General features: G+C 40.1%; 1 protein-coding gene and 1 pseudogene across 1 annotated transcript; both read left to right on the plus strand.

Moving 5' to 3' along the window:
- The first annotated feature begins 3,774 nt into the window (after window positions 1-3,774).
- Window positions 3,775-5,879, plus strand: LOC147302220 (B- and T-lymphocyte attenuator-like; annotated as a pseudogene).
- Window positions 5,880-8,406: 2,527 nt separating this feature from the next.
- Window positions 8,407-18,755, plus strand: LOC147302221 (B- and T-lymphocyte attenuator-like). The gene is made up of 7 exons (XM_086283436.1): window positions 8,407-8,491; window positions 13,127-13,447; window positions 13,586-13,627; window positions 17,122-17,163; window positions 17,241-17,366; window positions 17,441-17,475; window positions 17,555-18,755. Exons 1-7 carry the CDS (start codon window positions 8,407-8,409, stop codon window positions 17,657-17,659), a joined length of 756 nt encoding a protein of 251 aa, XP_086139562.1. The 3' UTR covers window positions 17,660-18,755.
- Window positions 18,756-20,728: the final 1,973 nt, after the last annotated feature.

Raw genomic sequence — 20,728 nt, forward strand, 5'->3', positions numbered from 1 at the left:
CCGGGGAGGAAAAAACAAAAAAACGAAGAACCTCACGATGATTACCAGAAAGAATCAACGAAACCGGTTCAGTCTCATGAGTGACGGAGGGCAGCAACTGACCGGTGAGAGCCACAACAGAGACGGGAACCCGCAAGGGTATAGTCTTAATCCCGAGGCGCCTCGTGAGACCGCCGTCAATAAAATTCTGCTCAGCGCCAGAATCCAAAAGCGCGTTAGTAGAGAAAGCGCCAGACGCGGCATTAACGACAGCAGGAAGTTGCATGCGGGGAATTTGGGAAAGAGAGGAAGTGCCACCCACCAGTACCCCCACAGTTACTGGTGGGCACCGCCTTTTGACCGCAACGGGCAGGTGGACACAAAATGGCCCGACTGGCCACAATACAAACACAACCGTCCCTCAAACCGCCTCCGACGCTCCTCCAGCGTCAGCCGTGTACGACCCAACTGCATAGGCTCCTCAGCGGCAGACGCCGGAGGAGACCGTGCGCGGGCCGGACCGGGAGGAGGAGGACGGAATATTGTGCGCACCGCGGCGCGCTCAGCACTTCCAGCACAGACCCGGCCACCCCTCTCCCTCTCACGCTCGCGAAGGCGATTATCGATACGAATAGCCAGATTAACTAGAGCCTCGAAACTCTCCGGTTCGTCACGAGTGGCGAGCTCATCCTTCATGTGATCGTCCAATCCAATGGCGAAAGCCCCGCGCAACGCGTCCTCACCCCACCCCGTCTCCGCGGCTTTAACCCGGAAATCAATAGAAAACTCCGCCACCGACCGGCCCCCTTGGCGGAGCCCGTGCAGTTGCCGCGCGGCCTCGTCCGAGCGCAGGGGGTAGTGAAAATCCTGAACAAACTGCTCATACGTGACAGTCTCCACGGGATGCAAAGCGAGATAAGCCTCGGCCCAGTCCAAAGCATGATCACGAAGGGCACCGATAACATGAGAAATCTTAACAGCATCATTGGAAAACGCTTGGGGATAACGCTGAAAAAGCAGAGAAACCTGAATCAAAAAACCCCCGCAACGGCCCAACTCTCCCGTAAAAGGCACCAGAGCCGGGGGAGCGGGGTCACGAACAGAGCCCACACTCAGTGAGGCAGACGGTATGGGCGGGGGAGCAGGAACAACGGGAGCAGTAGGAGGAACTAGCCGAGCCAAAGTCTCTTGAATGGCCGACAGGGTCTCATTAACTCGGCCTGCCCATTGCTCGGACGCCGCCAACTGCCGAGACAAACTAGACAAAGACTCCTCGTGTTTCTGGAGTAAATCGCCGGACGCGGGACCTGTGTGTTCTGCCGAATCCATCAAAAATGGTCGGAGTATTCTGTTAGGTTAGCTGGATTACACAGATGGATTACGTGGCAGAAACACACACGGACGCAGAATAGTTTGTGATGCAAGTTTTTATATACACGAGTAAGGGGGAATATTTACAAGGGAAAGGGCTATATACAGTGATAAATAAAAATGTGCCAGCAGGAAAACACCGAGGCGATGAGATGGAGCCGAAGCATACAGGTAGGTAGCAGACGCACCGGAGCTACCTGACAACAGGGAACAAAACAGGGTTTATGGCATACCGTTGATAGCCGAACGTTAAACACAAGTGGACGGAGAGAGTTGGAGAGCTTACTTGACCACCCCAAACCACAGCCGCTGCGGTGATCGCCGCCTGATGGTACGTAGCACTCCGTCGCGGATCCAGAATAGCCAACACAAAATCCTAGGTAGGCGGGCAGGCGATGGAACAGGCTAAGACAAAGAAAAGTAGGCGAAACGTGGATCCTTTAAAACATACAGCTCCACAGCGTAAAATCAACAGATGCAGCCTGTGCTAACTCGTTACCACTTGTGACAGCGATAATACTCCAACACCAGACGTCCGTGACTCTGCTCCCTAAAAGCGCTCACTGATGACGTCCGATGCGTCGCAGGTGTGTTGGAATGCCATCAAGCCCCGCCTCGCCTACCTATAACCAAAAGGAAAACAAAACCCAAACAACAACAGTACACCTACCCACCACCTCCTAACATACTCGTGCAGGACCATCCTTTATTCGCTGATCTTCACAGTCCTCATCCTCACTTCAGATGCTGAGATTAAGTGATTCTTATTCATTTTAAATGCTCTATTTCAGTCTGAACACGTCTTTGTTTCTCTGTTCACGGCTGAGTTTAAATATTTTTGCTGTTACAGTTCAAACATTGTGGAAATCAGCTGTAAAAGGTTTAAAATATCCTTTACCTTTTGCTATACACAATAATCCAAAGCAGGCAACTAATATTTTTTCATAGTAATTTACAGGTTATGCTGAAAGGCTTGACCGCGCAGCCTTCAAACCTTCCGCCTTCAAAGAAAGCCTCAACATGAAGGACAAAACAAGACGCAGTGAAATGGTCTTTGATGCTATGCTGGAGATTTTCGTTGCGTTCATACATGTGGACGATCTTTAGAGGTTTTCTGGATATGTTAGTATTACTAAAACAATACCATCCACTTACTATGCTAATCTTGAATCAATATAATTTTTTTCTATAACTTTTCTGTCATTACAGAATCTCACGAAATGTCACAGTGTAGCTGTTTCACCTCATATTTAGCTTCTTTTTTTGAACATTGTGATCCAATCATAAAGACACCCAGCCTCTAATATTTAAAAATTTGAACACTAGTTAAGATTACTTTAGTAATTTTGGTAAATGGGGTGCACAGTCATTTCTAATCTGTAGCTAACAACATTAAAGGAAAACTGAAAATTCATCAGATCTCAATGGGAAATATGTGGACTGGGTAACGTGTTAGGAATGAAAGGATGCCACATTGTGTAATGAAGATGACGATTATCGACCTACAAAGGCCGAATTCAAAGACAGATTGAAAATCCAATTAAAAAACCATTTGCTTCAGACCTAGTCCATTTTAGCAAACTGTCACTGCAGCAACTCAAAATGGTACTCAGCAGTTTGTGTGACCCCCACGTGCTTGTATGCATACCGGACAGTGCTGAGGGTGAAGCTGCTCTCATCTGTCAAAAACACAGGTCACCAGTGGTGGACCGGCTTATACTCATATTATCACAGAAAAAAATCTCACAGCTATTTTTTAAACTCCTCTGAAGCTTCTGATTTTATGTTCTGCCTCTCAAATGGAACAAAGTGAAAAGCAAAATCATCTCTTAAAGGTTTTCTACAGGACAGTTATGATAGGTGCTGTCCTGAAAACTCAGAAGTTTAAACTTCCAGTTTTTCTGTCATATGATAAACGGCTCCGGGACACCTGCTGGTGGATCTTGTAGTGAGACCGTGAGCTCAGTATTTAAGAGCAGTGGAATATCTGACAGTAAAAGGTAGACATGAATTTAATACACATGGCTTTAGGTTCCCCTTTGTGTTAGGACGGGTTCACTCACAGTTTGCTGAACTGCTGGAGTTCATGCAAATTACTTTTCCACTGAACATCAAATAAATGTCACAAAGTGATTTTTCTTTTTAATCTTTTTTTTCCCCCATTCTTACTGTTTGTCATACCTCATGTTTACTTCTATTTTGATCTTATTGTTGCAATATGATGGATATGTTTATATATTTATTAGTCTTCAATTAAACAGTCTTTATATACATGTATTGTCTAAACACCTTTGATCAGTCTCTTGTGTAATATATTGCTTTATGTTCTAATTAAATTAAAATTAACATCAAACATTTCTTAATTTCTAATTGTTCTTCTTTATGTGTTTGGTATAATTTCTCTTCTGCAGGTGACTCTGACTGTTCTACAACACAGTTTATAATGCATCAGCTGGACATCAACTTAGGATTAATTGCCCAGTATTTTTTTGCAATGATTCACCAACAACAGTCACCTGGTATAAAGTTGAGGAAGCTATTGTCCCCGTCAATGTCAGCGGAGACAGTCACATTAAAACAGAGTGGAAACCTTTAAACAAGTCAGCAGGGATCTTCTATTTGATGTTCCAGAACATTCTCAGACATGACTCTGGTCAGTATCAGTGTCAAATGGAGGGAATATGGGTCATCCCATCACTGTCAATGTCTATGGTGAGTGTGGATTTTTCACTAATTATACTTCTCTAAGAAACCTTCACTCACACTGAACGGTGGACTTTTTCTGAATCTCATGATATTTTTGTGTTGTTCAGACCTCAGACAGCTTCTCTGTTTTGTTTTTTTTTTTACAGATCATGCTGAAATTACCACTATTACACAGAATAATGTCAGAGGTAAGAAAGATTTTATATAATTTGTGTTTTTGTAGCTTTATTAAATCCAAACTGACTGAAACCTGTTTTTCTTGCAGTCAGCACGACTTCTGCTCCTGAAAATACAGAAACCTTGTTGCTGTACGTGTACTCTGCTGCTGGGATCGCCACATTCGTCATCATAGTCATAATCATATCTGTCATATCAATGCGAGGCTGTAAAGGTGAGCTGTTCTCTCGCCTCTTCAAAATAAAACATCACCAGACATACTGAATACTAAACATGTAAACTGTCCATCCTGCAGGGAAGCCAAAGAAAGACAGTCAAGCTGAAAATCAGGTAAGATATAAAATATTTCAAGCTTATCACATTTTTTCATCAATAGTTTTCCCCACAAACATTTTTGGATGTTTACAGCAGGTGGAGATCCCCATGGTGGATCAGTTCTTTTCAAAAGTAATCTTTGAGCACTTGGAAAGAGGAGGCCCCTCTGCTCTGCAATCTCGGAGATGTAACAAGGGAAGAACACCATCAATGCAACACATTGAGATGACATTATCAAGAGATAATGAGAAGGCATATTGACCAATCCGCGTGGGCAGAGAGACAGAGGAACAGATCTGTTGTGTATGCTGCTCTCAACCACGAGCTGTACAATTAGCAGGTGATGCAAAGATTCTCTTGAAGTGCAAAATACAACCTGTAAACCATAAGCAGTCATCTCCAGGGCTGAAAAAAGATGTCCAAGTGCCAAAGCCTGCAGATCCTTAAATGTTTACTTGAGGCTGTGTCCAAAAGCCAGTCCTTATAGATAAAATGATGATACAAGAGAATGCTTCTGTTTTTTTGGCTAATTTCCCAGTTTATTTCATTAGCTTGTCATGATCCTGGAGTTTTCGATCCAGCCTTTTCAGTTTTTCTATTTTCATTTTCTGTTATTTTTAATTTTTCTGTCTGACTCTTGTTGTAGTCGTATTTTGGTTTTGTATCTGTATTAGTTATTGTCAAAGGAGCTTGCAAAGAAAAGCGTCTGGACTTCTTTAAGTTACTTGAAGACGTTTCACCTCTCATCCGAGAAGCTTCTTCAGTTCTGAAGAAGGGTTAGGGTTAGGGTTAGTTCTGAAGAAGCTTCTCGGATGAGAGGTGAAACGTCTTCAAGTAACTTAAAGAAGTCCAGACGCTTTTCTTTGCAAGCTCCTTTGACTACGATGACCTGGATGACTGAGAACCTTCACACACAGCAAAATCTCCAGTGTTAAATTAACACTGGAGAGTGTCTATATGGGCCCACACCTCTGAGTGTTAAACACTGTTGAGTGTTAAATTAACACTTTTGACAGTGTTATATGTTTAAAAGTAACCTAGTCAGTTTTGAAGATTAACAATGGCTAACACTGATCAGTGCTGATTTTCTAACACTGGAATATTTCTAACATTTTGAGTTATTTTCCAGTGTTAGAAAATCAGCACTGCTGTGCAGATGTATTAGTTATTCTTTGTTGTAGTTTTTTTTAAATCAGTAGCCTCAGGTCTTTTTACTTGTAGTTTCTGTCTTCTGTCCATGGTTTTAGCTTGTTTGTATTCTCTTGCATATTTCAGGTTTTGTTCGTCCCCATGTTTGCCCGTATCTTGTTTATTCTCCTTTACAGTGTTAGATGTTCCTTTAATTTGCTGGTCTTGCATGTGTTGTGTTCAGTTTTGCTTTTGACTCTGTTCAACTGTCTCCACTTCCCCTAATTGCCCTTCTTTGTATATAAAGCTGCTGTCTTCTCTTGTCCTTTGTCAGTGTCTGTTCTATCCTGGTATTGCTAGCCTTAGTATGTTTTCTAGGTTCTGGTTTCATTAAGTTTATTGTTTTCATTTTTATTATTTTGTACTTGTTTTAAGTTTTGTACAGCTCACAATAAATGACTTGCTTTCAGTTCCATTCAGTCTGCCTCTTCACTCCTAACATTAAACTCCTTGAAACAGCTTTTGGATAAGTTTCTTTTAAATCTTATTAAGGGTTAACGTGTGTGCTGTTTTTTAATGTTTAGCTTTCAGCTTCAGCAGCAGACACTCTAAGGTAGGGGTCTCCAACCTTTTTCCCCTCTGAGAGCTACTCATCCTTTCAAATGTTTCATTTCAACACAAACCAACCGAATAAGCTTGTTTTTCCTGAACATTTACAAAAATGTTGGTATCCACAACTTAAAAGTTGCATTAACATCACAAAAATATTTAGTTCACTTGCAAGTGCATGTTTTATGTCTGTATACACTACAAAGAAATGTATCTTGCACTACTAAATTAAAACAATGCTGTCAAAACAAAACAATGCAATTACAAATACACAGATATTATTTATTCAATTATGATTTCGTTACATGTGCTTGTTTCATTTCTCAAAAGCATTCACACTAAATATGTTTTTATCTTTGCCTTGTATCTGTAGGTTCAGGCGGTTAATTTTCTCTCTCAGTCACATCTGTCAGGAAACCAAGATCAAGCAGCAACTCGGGTAATATCAGATAATAGTGTGGTATCCTCCTTCCTCACTTCCATAAAAGCCTCGGTTTCACCGATCAATGAAAGAAAGCATTTCAGTATCTAACCCGACTTAACCGTCTAATTCTGTGTGGAGGAGGAGATCCCTATACTTGGCAGAGCGTTCCTCCAGGAACAACTTGAAGCTTTGGTGTTGCTTTGCCTTTGCTCGAATGGAGCTGATGACATTAACATTATTAACAACAGGCAGCATGACATGGTCAAATTCCATCATTTATGGGCATAGAGCCTGTTGGTAAGTGATGCAATGATAGTTTAGAAACTTAAGAAAGTCCGGGTCCAATTAAATCCTGAGTCACAGCAGGTGCTCCATCAGTTTTCACAGACACCAGGTTTTCAACAGGGATCTTTTTTTTCCTACAAAGTAGTCCTTCAGTGGTTGTAAATATCTGCTCCTCTACTTGTAGTTTTCAGTGGAAGTAAAAAAGTCACCAAACATCATCTGAATGAAAACAGCCAGCTGGGCTGTATCACTGGAGTCGACAGACTCAGCACACTGGATTTAAAATGATTTGCGCCTCTGCACGTCCAATTCCGGCAGTTTTAATGCATCTGCAGACAGTGCAGACATACTCCTTGCCAGTCACCTAATAACGTTTCAGCCATGCAGTCATAGTTTCCTTTACAATCCTGCCATCAGTGAAGGGCTTCTAGTGCTTCATTGAGTGATTTGCCACTTTCAACAAGGCCTCTGTCGCGGCATTGACCTTCTTCGTACTGCCCATCAAAACTGACTCATCAAGTTTGACAGCATTGCAACTGTTTGACACCTAATTGTCAAATAATCATTTGATAGAAAAACTATGAATTTGATTCCTCGTACATATAAGTTGGTTTGATGATTGACCAATCAAATTTGACTACACAAGTTTTGAAATGTATTTGAAAAGGAACAACATGTTGGAGGCTCCTGCTCTAAGAAGTATGCTGTCCAGATTTTCCAGAAAGTTCCTTTTATTTTAAGAATGTTTTTTTAAGTTAGCTAAAGGTACCATGCTATCTAGTGTCACAGGGATAAGCATTTTACTAATCAAGCTAGCCTAACTAAATGAGCTAGTCTGCCTAATCCTGTGAACTGAATATGGTCACACTCTGTTAAAAATACATAAATAAACAAACAAACAACAAAACGGCACCTTTCAAAAAGTCAAGAATTCAAAACAACAGACCTCAAACCTGTGGGTGAGATCACAATGGCCAGTGTAGCTAGAGATGAAGATGTAAGGTGATTGTTGCCAACAAATGCAAAAGACTGAGACGTGAAAGAAGTATTTATATAGATGCACCACCTGCATGAAGGACTTTTAAAATGCATAAGTATAGAGTTAGCCAGAAATTAGCAAAAATAATAACACTCTGACAGAAAAAGACAGTCTCTTGATTTGTGTTTTTCTCTTGCAAATGGACTTTCTTACTAAAGGTTTTATCTCAGTGTGTTTTTCCTGTGTGCTGCTCCAATGTTGCCAGTGTTAGGTATATACTGGGTGCACCAGCCTCAAAAGCACAAACTTTAACACCAGTATGCATCTAAAGACCCCTGTAATCAGAAGCAGGAAGTGAAGTCAACCACATACAATGTACTGTCACATACAGAGCACAAACAGGTTTTAACCACGTAGACAGCTGGTTACTTAAATGTCTGCCATGAAACATTACTTGTGCAGGACCATCCTTTATTTGCTGATCTTCACAGTCCTCATCCTCACTCCGGATGCTGAGAGTAAGTGATTCTTATTCATTTTAAATAGCTCCATTTCAGTCTGAACACGTCTGCTTCTCTGTTCACGGCTGAGTTTAAAAATTTTACTGTTACAGATCGAAAATTGTGGAAATCAGCTGTAAAAGGTTTAAAATATCCTTTATCTTTTGCTATACACAAAAACCCAAAGCAGGCATCTAGTAGTTTTTATAGTAATTGAAAAGGACACGTTGAAAGGCTTGACCGCGCAGCCTTCAAACCTTCCGCCTTCAAAGAAAGCCTCAACATGAAGGACAAAACAAGACACTGTAAAATGGTCTTTGATGCTATGCTGGAGATTTTAGTTGAGTTCACACATGTGGACGATCTTTAGAGGTTTTCTGGATGTTTTAATATTCATCCATCCATCTATTCGCTTCTGCTTATCCCTTTTCAGGGTTGCGGGGGCTGGAACCCTGCCGACCTGGGGCGAGAGGCAGGGTGCACCCTGGACAGGTTGCCAGACTGCCGCAGGGCTAACACAGACACAGGCAACAATTTGCATTCACATTCACACCCGCTTTTGATAAAATACATTTTTAATTACTAAAACAATACCATCCACTTACTGTACCAATCTTGAATCAATATAAAATCTGAATATTTTTTCCTCAACTTTTCTGACATAACAGAAACTCATTAAACGTCACAATGCAGCTGTTTCACCTCATATTTAGCCTCTTTTTGTACATTTTGAGCGAATCATAAAAATACCCAGCCTTTAACGTTCAGAAATTTGAACATGAAACTTGTTTTAAAAGAAAGAATTGGTTCCAACTCAGACCCCAGAGCAGCAAAGTGTCAAACCACAGATGCGCCACAGATGACTTGCTTCCCTGAATTTACTGTGTGGTGGACACAAACCTGTGAAACATTTTCTGTGCACTAGTTAAGATTGGAGTGCATAGTCATTTCTAAACTATACAGCTAAAAACAAATTAAAGGAAAACTTTGAAAATGCAACAAATCTCAATGGGGAAAACTATGGACTGGGTAGTGTGTTAGGAATAACAAGGATGCCACATTTTGTACTGGAGATGAAAATTATCGACCTACAAAGGCTGAATTCAAAGTCAGACAAAAATTATGACTTCAGGCTAGTCCATTTTGGCAAACTGTTACTGTAGCAACTCAAAATAGTGCTTAGCGGTTTGTGTGACCCCCACCCCCCACATGTTTGAATGTATGCCAGACACCATCGGGGCATGCTCCTGAGGAAGGAATGGTGTCCTGGGGATCTGCACCCAGATCTGGACCAGGCCATCACTGAGTCCCTGGACAGTCTTAGGTGCAACCTGGCAGAGGTGGGACCAAGTCATTGTTTTGCAAGTCTCAAGTAAGTCTCAAGTCTTTATCCTCAAGTCTCAAGTCAAGTCTCAAGTAATGTCAGGCAAGTCAGAGTCGAGTCTCAAGTCACTGGTGTAAAAGCCCAAGTAAAGTCACAAGTCTGAAATTTTGAATTTCAAGTCCTTTCGAGTCTTTAAAAAAAAAAAAACGAAAAAAAGCATGTTGCAGTTATATGCTAAATGTAAATATTAGACCCATGTAATTTTTAAATCTGTGTTTTTCTCAACACATGACAAAATAGTGAACTTAGAAAATATACACAAATTGTGAAATTGCACCTCTTTAAAATGCAGCTCAATTAAACCTAGCTCCAAGAATAATTTTCACCGACAGTTCTGAGATAAGCTGCATGTTATTCTTGGATGCGCTTGTAGGACCGGCTTTAAAATCGCATGACAAAAATATCATACATAAATAAATGATATTTTAAAAAAAATATAATTAAAAAAAAAACTGCATCACCAACGTAGCCTGGAAAACATTTGCTAGTTAGATGAAGTCAGCTATCTCATCGTAGCATATTTATATGCATATTTATAATTATACGCTTCTTGGAGTGAGTGCATACACTCATGAAGTTTAGTAACTTCCGGTCACTGCAACAAGCCCAGGTACAGTTTACCGACGGATGGGTGCAGGACCTTGAAATGCACCGTGTAGAAAGTAAAGACCATCGTACGTATCATAAGTTTACCAGTCTCACAAATCGTCGTCATAAATACACATTCGTTAACCGTTTATTAATAGGACCTTTGAGCTCAACGGTAGTTAATTAGCAGTGGAAATAATTTCTGGTAGCATCACAGAAATGTAGCAGTGACAACAATACTGTATGCTGTAATCGTACTGGACAATTAGTGATACAAAACAACTGTTTTACCCTGTGAATAAAAGTATATGTTTTTGTCAATGTACCATAATAACAGAAGCGAAACACAATATTCTGTCAGGACAATTCACTATTTATGCACAATAAACATAGGAGCATAGCGCGACAATTTCTGTTCAGCGCCAGACTTGCTTGTAACCTATATCACCAATTATGTTAAGAAAAATGACGCATTAACTACAACAGCAGACTGACCTTTGTGGAAATGCTTGGAGCAGACTAACCTGTGAGCTGGAGTGTTCTGGGACGTTATAATTGGTCTTTGAATGGCTGCAATCCAGTCGCATCTTTGTCACTTCGGAAACATGGCTCGAACAATTTCTCTTCAATGACGTAATCCGATAACAACCGATCTCTTTACCCGTCGGCTTCCCGTGGCTGTCATGCGACCAGCTATTGCAGTTAATAATACAACAGCTTCTTGACATTTTTGTGTTTCTTTTTATCGCTGTGTGACTGGTTTCAATTGAAAGCCTGCGTGCGCTAGTACCGCTTGCCACGAGTTCCCAGAATCCTTTGCGGTTCTACCCGTAAATGACGTCACATTTTCAATCTCTATATAATATGCATGTTAAATTTTATATTTGGGGTAAAATATCAAGTCTTTTCAAGTAAACCGGTTCAAGTCCAATTCAAGTCCCAAGTCATTGGTGTAAAAGTCCAAGTCAAGTCACAAGTCTTAGAACATTATTTCAAGTCAAGTCTAAAGTCATAAAATTAATGACTCGAGTCTGACTCGAGTCCAAGTCATGTGACTCGAGTCCACACCTCTGCAACCTGGTGGTGTAAGATGGACTGAAACATAATGTTACACAGGTGTTCTGTTGGATTTATGTCAGGTTGGTGTGGAGGCCAGTCAGTGGTGCAAATTCTTTCATCCTCTCATGTGCAAACTCTCGCCACATAAGGCCGGGTACTGTTGTTGACTAGGAGGAACCCAGGACCCACTGCACCAGTGTAGAATCTGATAGTGGGTGCAAGAATTTAACTCCCAGATTTAGTCATCGTTCCTTCCACCACTGACCCTCCACCAAACCATCTGTGAAAAACACAGGACATCAGTGGTGGACCTGCCTATACTGATATTCTCACAGGAAAAATCTCACAGCTCTTTTTTAAACTACTGTGAATCCTCAGGGTTTATCTTATTCTTCTCAACATAAAATTATTTGGTACAAAATGAAAAGCAAATGATTTCTTAAAGGTTTTCTAGAGGACAGTAATGATACGTGCTGTCACAGAAGTTTAAACTTCCAGTTTTTCTGTCATATGATAAACGGCTCCGTGACACCTGCTGGTGGATCTTGTAGTGAGAGTGTGAGCTCAGTTTTTAAGAGCAGTGACATTAAATTAATACACATGGCTTTAGGTTTCCCTTTGTGTTAGGATGGGTTCACTCACAGTTTGCTGAACTGCTGGAGTTCATGCAAATTACTTTTCCTGTCACAGTTCTGGGTCATTTTGACCCAACATTTTCTTTTTCTTATATTTTGGTGTTTTTTTCTGTACTAGGATTTATGTTCTGATTCTTTAGTTGTGCTGTGTTCACTATCATTATTCTAGATTTAGTTCAGTCTGCATCATTGTTATTTGTTTCTTGTTTTACATTGAAAGTCCATGACTTGTGTCAGTGAATTCACTTTTACGTCTCTTTGTCTCGTTTGCCCTAATTCCTCCCAGCTGTGTCTCCCTCCTGTTTCCCATTCCCTGATTACTCCCCTGGGTATATAAGCCCTGTGTTTTCCTTTACTCTTTGTCATGTCATCAATGTTGCTACCCTCTAGCTGCTGTGTGATTGGCTCCTGTTTAGGTTCGCTGTTCCAATTCAGTCCGTAGAGTTTTGGATTTTGTTTTTGTTTTGGTGAGTTTAATTGATTGAGAGTTTTTTCCAGCAAAAAAGCTGGGTTTTGAATTTAAGTCCCGTCTCCAAGAGTCCTGCATTTTCGGTCCACCACTCCTGCTGCCTGCCTGCCACACAGCCTGTCATGACATCATCAAATAAATGTCACCCAGTGACACTTTTTATTCTAGATTTTTTTTTTTCCATTTTTGATGTCTGTCATACCTCATGTTTACTTCTCTTTTGATCTTATTGTTGCAAATTATACTTTTTCTTTCTTTTGTACAGTGAGTATTCATTATACTTTTAATATCTTTCTAGAAAGGTTATAGGAATGTGCACAATTTTTATTTCTGTTTATATATTTATTTGTTTTGTCCAATTAAACAGTCTTTATATAAATGTATTGTCTAAACACCTTTGATCAGTCTCTTGTGTAATATATTGTTTTATGTTCTTAATTAAATTAAAATTAACATCAAACGTTTCTTAATTTCTAATTGTTCTTCTTCATGTGTTTGGTATAATTTCTCTTCTGCAGGTGACTCTGACTGTTCTACAGAAATTAGAGTACGTCGCAACACAGTTTATAATGCATCAGCTGGACAACAATTTTGGATTAATTGCCCAGTATTTTTTTGCAATGATTCACCAACAACAGTCACCTGGTATAAAGTTGAGGAAGCTATTGTCCCCGTCAATGTCAGCGGAGACAGTCACATTAAAACAGATTTGAAACCTTTAAACAAATCAGTATGGATCTTCTATTTGATCTTCCAGAACATTCTCAGACATGACTCTGGTCAGTATATGTGTCAAGGTGGAGGGAGTATGGGTCATGCCATCACTGTCAATGTCTATGGTGAGTGTGGATTTTTCACCAATTATAATTCTCTAAGAAACCTTCACTCACACTGAACAGTGGACTTTTTCTGAATCTCATGATATTTTTGTGTTGTTCAGACCTCAGACAGCTTCTCTGTTGTTGTTTTTTTTACAGATCATGCTGAAATTACCACTATTACACAGAATAATCTCACAGGTAAGAAAGGTTTTATATAATGTGTGTTGTTGTAGCTTTATTGAATCCAAACTGACTGAAACCTGTTTTTCTTGCAGTCAGCACGACTGCTCCTGACAACACAGAAGGCTTGTTGCTCTATGTGTACATATCACGTACAGCAACAAGCTATCCACTCACTTTCCGATTACATGAATGACTAATGAGCTCTTGAAATTTTTGTGGTTCATTTGGAAATGCAAAATGTAAAATTAATTGTTTTTGCGATTAAAAAAACATTAAATATTCTCCATATCTGTTAGGTTTAAAATATTATAACAAATTATTCTCATTCTGTGTTTCTTCTAAAGCAATGAAAAAAACAAACAAACAACTTTTGTTTTAATCTCATCAATGCCCAAAGTTTCAAGTGGTAGATATATACTGAGTGTATCAGCCTCCAAAACACAAACTCTAACACTATTAACAAAGACGCCTGTAATCAGAAACAGGAAGTGATGAAGTCAGCCAGATACCATGCACTGTCTCTACAGAGCACATACAGGCTTTACACATGTAGGCAGCTGGTTTACTACAGTGGGGCAAAAAAGTATTTAGTCAGCCACCGATTGTGCAAGTTCCCCCACTTAAAATGATGACAGAGGTCAGTAATTTGCACCAGAGGTACACTTCAACTGTGAGAGACAGAATGTGAAAAAAATATCCATGAATCCACATGGTAGGATTTGTAAAGAATTTATTCGTAAATTAGGGTGGAAAATAAGTATTTGGTCACCTCAAACAAGGAAAATCTCTGGCTCTCACAGACCTGTAACGTCTTCTGTAAGAAGCTTTTCTGTCCCCCACTCGTTACCTGTATGAATGGCACCTGTTTGAACTCATCATCTGTATAAAAGACACCTGTCCACAGCCTCAAACAGTCAGACTCCAAACTCCGCCATGACCAAGACCAAAGAGCTTTCGAAGGACACCAGGAAAAGTATTGTAGACCTGCACCAGACTGGGAAGAGTGAATCTACAATAGGCAAGCAGCTTGGTGTGAAAAAATCAACTGTGGGAGCAATCATCAGAAAATGGAAGACATACAAGACCACTGATAATCTCCCTCGATCTGGGGCTCCACGCAAGATCTCATCCCGTGGGGTCAAAATGATCATGAGAACGGTGAGCAAAGATCCCAGAACCACACGGGGGGACCTGGTGAATGACCTGCAGAGAGCTGGGACCAAAGTAACAAAGGTCACCATCAGTAACACACTACAACGGCAGGGAATCAAATCCCGCAGTGCCAGACGTGTTCTGCTGCTGAAGCCAGTGCATGTCCAGGCCCGTCTGAAGTTTGCCAGAGAGCACATGGATGATACAGCAGAGGATTGGGAGAATGTCATGTGGTCAGATGAAACCAAAGTAGAACTTTTTGGTATAAACTCAACTCGTCGTGTTTGGAGGAAGAAGAATACTGAGTTGCATCCCAAGAACACCATACCTACTGTGAAGCATGGGGGTGGAAACATCATGCTATGGGGCTGTTTTTCTGCCAAGGGGACAGGACGACTGATCCGTGTTAAGGACAGAATGAATGGGGCCATGTATCGTGAGATCTTGAGCCAAAATCTTGTCTTAATGTTGGTTTAAAATGGAGCACTGTAACAAAAAATAATTTCCCCCAGGGATCAATAAAGTATTCTGATTCTGATTCTGAAAACCTCCTTCCATCAGTGAGAACTTTGAAGATGAAACGAGGCTGGGTCTTCCAACATGACAATGATCCAAAACACACCGCCCGGGCAACAAAGGAGTGGCTCCGTAAGAAGCATTTGAAAGTCCTGGAGTGGCCTAGCCAGTCTCCAGACCTCAACCCCATAGAAAATCTGTGGCGGGAGTTGAAAGTCCGTGTTGCTCGGCGACAGCCCCAAAAAATCACTGCTCTCGAGAAGATCTGCATGGAGGAATGGGCCAAAATACCAGCTACTGTGTGTGCAAACCTGGTAAAGACCTATAGTAAACGTTTGACCTCTGTTATTGCCAACAAAGGTTATGTTACAAAGTATTGAGTTGTATTTTTGTTATTGACCAAATACTTATTTTCCACCCTGATTTACGAATAAATTCTTTACAAATCCTACCATGTGGATTCATGGATTTTTTTTTTCACATTCTGTCTCTCACAGTTGAAGTGTACCTCTGGTGCAAATTACTGACCTCTGTCATCATTTTAGGTGGGGGAACTTGCACAATCGGTGGCTGACTAAATACTTTTTTGCCCCACTGTAAGTGTCTGCTATGAAACATTACTCATGCAGGACCATTCTCTATTTGCTGATCTTCACAATCCTCATCCTCACTCTGGATGCTCAGAGTAAGTGATCCTTATTGTCTTTAAATGTCTCCATTGCAGTCTGAACAGGCTGTTGTTTCTCTATTCATGGCTGAGTTTAATATTTTTACTGTTACCGAACATTTAAAAACTGGTACATAGTTTGAAGTTTCCACTTTTAACACAAAAATAGAGACTTGGGGTTGTCTTGGGTTGACATGGCATCTTCTTGCTATGTCATCTTAAATTGGTCATGTGATTGGTTTACAGTTTACAGACTACTTTATTCTTCCTCAGCCAGGCAGTAGCACTTGTACAATTGTTTCGCCCCTCTAGCTCCTCGTAAGACAAAGATAGCTTCACCCATCCGTGTGTTGAAAAAAATCCAGACTGCATTTTCTGCTAGTAATGATAATGGCCTTGTAACGATAGAAATAATAATTAGTTAGATTACTTGTTACTGAAAAAAGTAATGGTGTTAGTAATGCCAATACTTTTAACACCATTATTCCCATCACTGATTGTAGCACTGTGATGTTTGGTGGATATTACCCAATATGTGTGGCTGTAACTGCAGCCATCACACCACAGATGACTGACTTACGTGAATTTACTGCTTGGCGGACACCAGTGCAGCATGCACTACAAAGACAGAATTCAAAGTCAGACAAAAATTATGACTTCAGGCTAGTCCATTTTGGAAAACTGTTACTGTAGCAACTCAAAATAGTGCTCAGCAGTGTGTGTGACCCCCCCACAATGGCAGAATAATCTCCACAGACTCTCATTTACATCTGTCACATGTGCTCAGGGTGAAACTGCTCTCACTGGTGAAAAACAGAGGGCGCCAGTGGTGGACCGAACTACATTGATATTCTCACAGCAAACATCTGACAGCTATTTTTTAAACTGCTTCTGGGTGAAAAGCAAAATCATCTCTTAAAGGTTTTCTTTTTACAGGAGAAAGTGTGAGCTCAGTATTTAAGAGCAGTGGAATATCTGACAGTAAAAGGGAGACATGAAATGAATACACGTGGCTTTAGGTTTCCCTTTGTGTTAGGACGGGTTCACTCACAGTTTGCTGAACTGCTGGAGTTCATGCAAATTACTTTTCCCCTGAACAGTGGACTTTTTCTGAATCTCATGATATTTTTCTGTTGTTCAAATCTCAGACAGCTTCCCTGTTTTGTTTTTACAGATCATGGTGAAATTACCACTGTTACACAGAATAATCTCACAGGTAAGAAAGGTTTTATATAATTTGTGTTGTTGTAGCTTTATTAAATCCAAACTGACTGAAACCTGTTTTTCTTGCAGTCAGCACGACTTCTGTTCCTGACAATACAGAAACCTTGTTGCCGTACGTGTACTCTGCTGCTGGGATCACCACATTCGTCATCATAGTCATAATCATATCTGTCATATCAATGCGAGGCTGTAAAGGTGAGCTGTTCTCTCTCCTCTTCAAAATAAAACATCACCAGACGTACTGAACATGTAAACTGTCCATCCTGCAGGGAAGCCAAAGAAAGACAGTCAAGTTGAAAATCAGGTAAGATATAAAATATTTCAAGCTTATCACATTTTTCCATCAATAATGTTAACCCACAAACATTTTTGAATGTTTAAAGCAGATGGAGATCCCCATGGTGGATCAATTCTTTTCAAAAGTCATCTTCAAGCACTTGGAAAGAGGAAAGAGGAAGACCCTCTGCTCTGCGATCTCGGAGATGTAACAAGGACACCATCATCGTAACTCAATGAGCTGACATTATCAAGATATGATGAACAGGCATATTGACCAAGGAGGGCAATATGCCTGCTCGAGGAGGAGAGCAGCTATGTTGTGTTTGCTGCTCCCAACCACAAGCTGTACAATTAGCAGGTGATGCAAAGATTTACTTGAAGTGTAAAATACAACCTGTAAACCATAAGCAGTCATCTCCAGGGCTGAAAAATGATGTCCAAGTGCCAAAGCCTGCAATTCTTTAAATGTCCACTTGAGGCGGTCTCAAAGTTTACAGCAGAAATAAACATGGTTACAGGATGGTACAAGAAAATGGTTTTGGTCTCTGTGGCTAATTTCCCAGTTTATTTCATTAGCTTGTCAGAATCCTGGAGTTTTCGATCCAGCCTTTTCAGTTTTTCTACTTTCAATTTCTGTCATTTTTATTTTTTCTGTCTGACTTCTAGTCATATAATTAAACAAAAAAATTTTTTTTTAATCTCTATTAGTTATTTCTTGTTGATTTTGTTATATAGCCTAAGGCTTTTTTTCTTGAAGTTTCTGTCTTCTGTTCCTTATTTTAGTTTTTTTCGTCCCCATGTTTGTCCATATCTTGTTTATTCTCCATCATATTGTTAGATGTTCCTTTAATTACCTACTTCCTGTTTTATTTTGCTAGTCTTGCATGTGTTGTGTTCAGTTTTGCTTTTGACTTTGTTCAACTGTCTCATCCTCCCCATCTCCCCCCATCTGTCCACTTCCCCTAATTGCCCTTCTTTGCACATAAAGTTGCTCTCTCTCCTTGTCCTTTGTCAGTGTCTGTTCTATCCTACTATTGTTAGCCTTAGTATGTTTTCTAGTTTTTGGTTCATTGTCCATTTTTATTATTTTGTACTTGTTTTAAGTTTTGTACAACCTGCTTTCAGTCCACAATAAATGGCTTGCATTCAAATTCAAATTCAAATTTGATTTGTCACATACACAGTCATACACAGTACGATATGCAGTGAAATGCTTAGACAACTGCTCGTGACCTAAAGAAAAAAAGAAAAGGCTATGAATAAGATAGGAAATAAATATGAAAATTAAAAAGGGTAAATTTAACTAGGAAGGAATAAAGTAAAATATGAAAATAAAAGTTAAAAATGAAATAACTGTACAACACAAATTAGAATGAAGGGTAAATTTAACTGGGAAAGAATAAGATAAAAAATATAAATTAAAGTTGACAATAAAATAACTGTACAACAAAATACACAATACACAGTATAGAAATATATAAGAATGTATGAAGGAATATAAATATATATATACACAATAACAGCAGCCGTTACATTAAGTGTGCATCTGATTCACTCCTCATATTAAACACCTTGAAACAGCTGGATAAGTTTCTTTTAAATCTTATTAAGGGTTAACATGTGTGCTGGTTTTAATGGTTAGCTTTTAGCTTTACCAACAGATACTCTAAGGCAGGGATCCCCAACCCCCCCGAGAGCTACTCATGCTTTCTAATATTTCATACCTAATTTCAACTCAAACAACCCAAAAAGCTTGTTTGTCCTGAATATTTACAAAATGATGTTGTCCACAACTTACATTTTGCATTAACACATCAAAAAAATATTTAGTTCACTTGCAAGTGTCAGGGCTGACTGAATGGACTCCTACGAAGACTTGGAATCAAAGCAGAAAACAGTCTTTATCTACACAAAGCACCATGTGAACTATATACAACGTGAGGGGACAGACGGGGCTCCAGGGATCCCCAGCAGATGGAGGGAAGAAACACACTCTCCACACTTGCTCTTTGATCCTCACTCCATTCACTCCACACGCTCCACTTCCTCGCTCAGTCGCTCCATTTCCGCACTCCGAATCTCCTCACGCAAACTGGCTTCACTCCAAAGACACAAGCGCAGTCATTCAGGAAACACAGGAGCAGGTCCAGGGAAATGAGAGAATTACCGCTAAGAACACCAGGGAACTCACTAAGCTGGGTTTCACTAACCAGGGGCGAATCTAAAGAAATTTTCTTAGGGTGGCATGAGAATGGCATGGAAATCAAATGGGGTGGCAAAATCAAAGCCTTTTTAAAAACACATATGCAGGTGTTACATATGGTTAAAATGACTAAAATCCAGTAAATATACACGTTTCATATAAATATAGTCTATAACTTAATTATTTCTGTAGCCCACATAATTAAACACTTTAGTTAAATAACACATTTGAATGCTGATTTAATCTACTGTATAGCCTGTATAATAAATAAATATGTAGCCCAGTAACTATAAAATCCAGAAACCTACAAACCACGGGGTGGTTCATTTACAAACACAAGTCTAATTTAAGTTGAACTGGTTTTTGTTAGAAAAAAATCTAATTGTTACATGCTTAAATTTACACTGTCGTGAACAAAAGGTTAAACCTAGTTTTTCATGATTTGTTGGGTTACCCCTCTGAAGTCCAAAATATAATTGGCCTTTTTTGACTACTTTTAACCTAGTGCTAGTAGCCCTGTTGCTAATGAGAGTCAGTAACGGTCCAGTGATGAGACCGTAGACTGCCAGGTAATGAGCCTCAGGTGTGTGATTACAGCCAGGTGCGTAGGCCAATGGCGGGAGCCTGAGATGAGCTCTGCCCAGGCAGTCAGGAGACAGAGGAATAGGGAGGAAGAGTGAGAGCAGGAACAAAATCAAAACAAAAAAACATGTAGCCTCACTGAGTCAGCTGGGTAGACACAGGGACACTGCACCAAGTGCATGTTGTATGTCTGTATACACTGCAAAGACATGTATCTCACACTAAATTAAAACAGTGCAGATACAAAGATATTACTTATTCATTCATATCCCTGTTTCACTTCTCAAGAGTTTTTTTTTTAATCTCTGCCTTGTAACTGTAGGTTACAACTGTCAGGGAAGCAAGATCAAGAAGCAACCCTTCATCAGATTATAGTGTGGTATCCTCCTCCCTCATTTTCCAGATGAATGAAAGAAAGCACTTTGGTATCTTACCTCGACTTAACCATCTGACTTCAGTATAGAGGAGGACATCCCCATACTCGGCAGAGCGT

The sequence above is a fragment of the Aulonocara sp. 'chitande type north' Nkhata Bay genome, linkage group LG23, assembly GCF_057382095.1.
Source record: "Aulonocara sp. 'chitande type north' Nkhata Bay isolate Kocher_YH1m ecotype deep benthic linkage group LG23, A_spYH_male_GT1.1, whole genome shotgun sequence".
Classification (NCBI taxonomy): domain Eukaryota; kingdom Metazoa; phylum Chordata; class Actinopteri; order Cichliformes; family Cichlidae; genus Aulonocara; species Aulonocara sp. 'chitande type north' Nkhata Bay.

Coding starts and splice junctions, on each gene's coding strand:
- LOC147302221 (XM_086283436.1), top strand. CDS start 8,407: ATGTCTGCCATGAAACATTACTTGTGCAGGACCATCCTTTATTTGCTG. Junction 13,448..13,585: donor CATCACTGTCAATGTCTATG/GTGAGTGTGGAT, acceptor TTTTTTTTACAG/ATCATGCTGAAATTACCACT. Junction 17,164..17,240: donor TACACAGAATAATCTCACAG/GTAAGAAAGGTT, acceptor TTTTTCTTGCAG/TCAGCACGACTTCTGTTCCT.